Source organism: Ptychodera flava, chromosome 8, assembly GCF_041260155.1.
Source record: "Ptychodera flava strain L36383 chromosome 8, AS_Pfla_20210202, whole genome shotgun sequence".
Taxonomy (NCBI): domain Eukaryota; kingdom Metazoa; phylum Hemichordata; class Enteropneusta; family Ptychoderidae; genus Ptychodera; species Ptychodera flava.
Genome location: NC_091935.1, coordinates 35,057,109 through 35,063,108, shown reverse-complemented (window position 1 = coordinate 35,063,108; position 6,000 = coordinate 35,057,109). Strand labels below are relative to the sequence as shown.

Genomic DNA, 6,000 nt, shown 5'->3' with positions numbered 1-6,000 from the left:
TATTATATGTTGTGGTATTCTACCAGGCGTGTTCTGCCAAAAGAACAGTATAGTCAACAGCAACGTAAGGTCGAAATTAATACAGTTGTGTACATGCACGGGTTCAGCGAAATAAAGTTCAAAAATGAAGGCCCTGCAGTGACAACACAGGGGCACATCTAACTTTATATGTGTAAAAATACTTAGGTGGCCTAGAGAGTAAGGATGTGCCCAAATGTAGTATGTAAATGGTTTCGTGTGCAATACGGTAGCTCATTACTACCATTATTATCACAATAATTTATGGCCAGTCAAATGGACGCGATAAAAATTCAACTTGTTGGTGTCCGCGCCATAAATATCCTACAAGAACACGTCTATACAGGGAATAGTATAATAAATATCACATAATGGTTTCGCTAAACTAATGCCTTTGCTGTCGGATCATTTCAAGTAACTGCATAGGAAAGTGAAAATGTTTTGGACATAAGTCATTATAGTCAAAACTTGAATACTGATTAAGATGTAGTAAAGACCAGAAAAGAAGTTTGTATATGTTAAGGTTTTTCAATGCTTGCATTTGCCATTTTCTATATATCGGCATTCAACTATCTTTTTTGAAACAGCGCTGCTTAGGCCTACATATCGTATTATATGTAGTAAAAGCCATTTGACTGTGGTCTGAATGTAATGTACACGTACCTTCCATACAAATAAAGAAGACCCGACGAAAAACTTTAACGTAACTGGTGTTCGTAACTTACAAGTTTGGATCAGTTTGTAAAAGTCAAAAAAGACATTCGTTTGATCTTTTGATGTACCTTCGTCGTCAATGTGACAAAGTTTGTCAAAGAAGTAATACTCGGACTACTCGTCAGGGTCAGTCGTCCACTGTCAATGTAAAATCAGCATTACACCTCCACATGACACGATTGGAACTAATTTGGTATAATTGGATAGCGAAGTTATGTCGGTTTAATCTTACAATGTAAGCTAATCTGCTTTCCATTTTTAAGAAATACTCTTGTTTTTATGAGTAATTTGTAATATTGCAACATTCGGCTATAGGGCACCTAACACTTTTGAGAAATTTGAAAAATATGAAAATCCAATTCTCCCAAATTAGTTCCAATCGTGTCGTCATGAACATTTTTAACATTTTACCTTCTTTTATAGCTATGAATCATGGGTTGTGAGTTCCTTGCGGTGACCCTAATATATAAGACTTGTGAAATCGTTCAGTAAGCTTAATCGTTGATAAGACCTTCGATAGCAGCTCCCACATAAACAAAATGATCAGTTCTTCTATTTGAGTTCAAACACGTTCAGTTTTTCCACACAAAGTTCACATTTCTGGTTTCTGGACTATTGCATCACATGATGATCTATCTACCGTGGACAGCGATGGCCAAATTGCGGCAGCCATGACACCATAGCTGTCTTTTTATGCAAAGTGGTAATTGTGTGACTAAAACAGGATTGCCACAGGTTAAACTGGTTGGCAGGTTGCATATGATTCATCTTCTCCCTTCTTTTTATATTGCAAATACTTAATCATCACAAAGTTAAAAGGCATGCACTGTATGTTTCCAATATGTAGAACGTGAAGTTGAAGTTGTTTGAAGTCACCGGCAGGACAAAACCAGCATTTTCAGAATTGGAATGTCATCTAAAATTCCTGTATCACTTTTAGGTTTCGGTACTTAAGATTTCTATATAGCAAACCACATGTACAATTTTTGGCCCAATCAGCTGGAAAAGTAATAACTGGACCGTGAATACTTTATCATTTGCTGGGAAGGATACCAAACTCACACTAAGCTTTCAATGACGAAGTCTCCAGGCTTGTTATGAACACTTATTAGGGTATAGATTTTCATCTATCCTAGTACCTTTTGTCAGTTCCATAGAGTGCTGTGCAAACTGGCCAATAACATTCTGACCAATGCTTAACTCAGTGGGTGTGTTTTATTAGATCCATTACAGTGTAGCCTTCATGGCCGAAAATTTGTCATTTGAATGATTTAAATTGACTGCCTTGCCTATGGGTACCAATGTCTCCATCAAATCAGAAATAAATTGAGTTTTCTCCGTGTAAACAATGAAGATTACGCCCCATCGTGTCCACGTGATTGTTGAATGATGGTGACTTATTGTGACAGAGTGTTTCAGATTACTCTGTGCTAATTGCCGATAAATTTCAATTACCTAGTTTCTTCTGACATTTGGTACAGTTTATTCTGTCAGTTGGTACTATGAAAGTGTGGAATCAAACTCAACTCTTCTTCTGTTTTTAATTGTGATTAGTATATGCGACATCAAGAAGCAATAATTACCAAAATTAGTCCAATGCAGTCAGCCAAACATAATGAAAATGAAAAACAACAAAAATTATGAGGTATGATACAGAACAAAATCAGAGATACAGCACACACATGCTTTTAGGTAACGTTCAATACATTTTTATTTGCTAGCTTTGGAAAGCAGAGTTGTAAAAGCAGAACGATGCATTTAAAGCATGGAATAGGATCAACATGGAAAATTGAAGTTATCTTTTCCATTTGCTGTCTGTGGTACACTTATTCAGTTTATGGCATTACACTCGCAGATACCTCTATTTACATGGAAACTCTTCTATTCAAAAAAGATTTTATCCCCTTCACAACTTTTTTCCTTTGAAACAGTCAGCTCAAGTAAATAGCATACCTGGGAGTAATTTCCTTTAGCTCGTTATCATAACCTTTAAAAACACAATGTTATATATTTTTATGACATCGATATTTATGCTTGCACTAAAAGGGGATAAATTCCAATTTATATCTAATCATGGATTTTATTAAAATTGCACAAGAATAATGAAAGGAACATCCATAATCCATAAGTCCCATAAGATGCAGCTTATTCTGCCTTAAAAACTATCTACTGTTGATTGACCAATCAGAGTGCTCAATTCAGGGTGTTTTATCTACTCTTAAAGCCTTGGTCACCAAATTCCAGAAACGAATGACAGCGCCGTAGTAAAGTACTGTCCAATCAAAAGTGAACATGTCATGTTCTGTAGACATCTGGTACGTTTTAGTATTCAAATTTGGTAACACAGCGGAAACCAGCTGCAACACAAAGTCTGCTGTGCCCTAGGGCATTTATATAATGTGCCCTGGGGCATTTATAGGATGTTCCATTACATTGGAAGGCTATTTCACAAAGAAGAGTTTTAATTCATATCCTAAACATGTTACATTGACAAAGGGGACGGTTGACGTAAACACATTGAAACCGAAAATATATCAGTTAGGGGCGATAGTTTTTAAGTCGGATAAAACCCACGTACTCGGGCTCTTCTGGTATATGAAGTCCAAACCTACGATAAAATGTCTCGGCCTGCGGCCTCGACATTTTATCGTTGGGTTGGACTTTATATACCAGAAGAGCCTTCGTACTCGGGCTTTATCCTGTATAAAGTTTTTCTTTATGTAGAAATTCATTCTCATAATGAATATATAATATCTCAATAGAACACGACTGGAACTAATTTGGAATAATTGGATTTTCATATTTTTCAAATTTCTCAAAATGAGAGGTGCCCTATAGCTTAATGTTGCAATATTACAAATTACTCATAAAAACAAGTGTATAAGAAAAGCAGATGAGCTTACATTTGTAGATTAAACAGACATTACTTCACCATCTGATTGTCCCGAATTAGTTCCAATTGTGTTATAGTTTCCCTCAAGCTTGTTTCTTTTAAAAATGACTAAAATCAAGTCATTGACAATGACATAGTCTCCACTTGTAATAGGAGTATTAGTCTTAATGGGGCAGGGAAATGTGGTCATTAAGAAGTATCACTGGAGTGTATATGTTGAGATCTATGGGCACATAGGTCTATGTCATTGTTCCCAATTTGAAACACATGAGGCATGTCTAAGTTATGGTTCTAAATCGGGAAAAAAGATCAGACCTCTAGCAGTATTGGCCAGCCAAGAAATACATGTGCGCACAATAAATGAGGTACAAGATGTGACATCTTAAGGTCTAATATCCTATCAAAATTGGAGGGTATAGAACTTGTGGTTACTGAGATATGCATATATATGTGTATAATCAAGGTCAAAGGTCATCGAGGTGACGTGACATTTTGGAAAAAAAATTGCATTGTTAATTAATCCCTATATGCCAAAAATCAGACCTCTAGCTCTATTCGCTTGTCCAGAATTAGATGTGTGCATAAATAATGAGGTAAAGCCTGTGTTGTCATAAGGTCTCCAATCCTACTAAATACAAAGGACATAGCACTTGTGGTTACTTATTTATTGACATAAACATATATTCTAGGTAAAAGGTCATCGAGGTCACATGACATTTGGTCAAAAAATTTCTATCCTATAGTTATCCCTATAATAAAAAATCAGACATCCAGCTCTATTGGCTTGCTCAGAATTAGATATGTGCATAATTAATGAGGTGCAATATGTGGCGTCATAAGGTGTCCCATCATACCGTACATGAAGGGTGTAGCACTTGTGGTTACTGAGTTATGAACAAATATGTATATTTGAGGTAAAAGGTCACTGAGGTCGTGTGACATTTTGTGAAAAAAATTGTATTGCTAAGTTATCCCTATATACCAAAAATCAGACCTCTAGCTCTATTTGCTCGCTCAAAATTAGATATGTGCATAATTAATGAGGTACAATATGTGGCGTCATAAGGTGTCCTATCATACCATATATGAAGGGTGTAGCACTTGTGGTTACTGAGTTATGGACAAATATGTATAGTTGTGGTCAAAGGTCATCGAGGTCACATGACATTTTGTCAAAATATCCGGGATATCTGCGTGAACGGATGGACTCACGGATGGACGAACAGACAGACATGACCCAATCTATAAGCCCCCTGGACTTCATCCGTGGGGACTAAAAATTGTGTGACTGCATCCTTTTTGCAATTTGAATACGATGAGAAACTAAATTTTTATTTTTCGTGGCCTTATACATGGGAGTCTATGGAGATCTGCTTATACATGGGAGTCTATGGACATGTAAACTAAAAAGTCCTCTAACACGGCCAAATTTGATCGCATTGTGAAACAAATCGACGTGCATCTGTATGGGGTAGGGTACTATCCTTGTGCTAAGTTTGAAAGAAATTGACAGGGGCATGTCTGAGATATCTGCGTGAATGGATGGACGGACGCACGGACGGACGCTCGGACATGACCAAACCTATAAGTCCCCCCGGACGGTGTCCGGGACTAATAAGCATATGCAAGTTGGAATCACTCTAATGGCCCATATGGTTTAGTTTTTGCTCTGACTGCAAGTTAACCTAATACCAGTAAGTGTTACCCATATTGTTAAAATCATACCCAGATATGACAGCGAGACTGTTTTTTCCAAAACGTCAGCAAATTACATTGACTCTTTGAAATGTGCAAAATTGCTACATTGTTGATGTACTTGACCATATCCATTCCAGTGTTCACCAAGACATGAATACAATCTATGTTACAAACACCTGTTAGATTTCTCCACAAGGGGATTTTGAGGGGTTGGCCACTCCTCTTTTTTTGGAACATTCTATTCATATGCTAATATCAATACAGAAGAATACATTTTCACAACAGGCCATCCGCCTGTTTTTTCCAAGCTGTGGAGAACACTGTCTAGTCTAATATAGGGACCAAAATTACAGCTCAAGAGAATAAACCTTTACAGAGTTGAATATAACTTATCAAAGAAGTTATAACACCTAAAGAATAAAATAAGATAGCTTTTAATAAAACACAAATAGAGCAAAATAAGGATTATTGAGATAACAAAAAGGTGTGCTTTGATAATGCCCATGTGCTTGAGGCTGAAAACATGTTACGTATGGTTATACTTATTGACTGCCAAGATAATCACACAGTCTTAGGTTTGGGCTTAAAGAAAGCTTCTAGCCCCATCTGTTTCTTCTTATCTTTTTCTCCACTTGTTGGTCCACTAGCTTTCCTCTTTGTTGAACCCTGAAATAAAT

General features: G+C 36.7%; 1 protein-coding gene across 1 annotated transcript in view; it reads right to left on the bottom strand.

The window, feature by feature from the left end:
- Nucleotides 1–2,886: 2,886 nt before the first annotated feature.
- Nucleotides 2,887–6,000, bottom strand: part of LOC139139163 (adenine DNA glycosylase-like) — a 53,773-nt gene continuing 50,659 nt past the window's right edge. Inside the window, exon 13 of the mRNA XM_070707970.1 lies at nt 2,887–5,989. Coding sequence (XP_070564071.1) covers nt 5,885–5,989 — 105 coding nt within the window. The 3' untranslated portion in view covers nt 2,887–5,884. The remainder of the gene's footprint in view (nt 5,990–6,000) is intronic.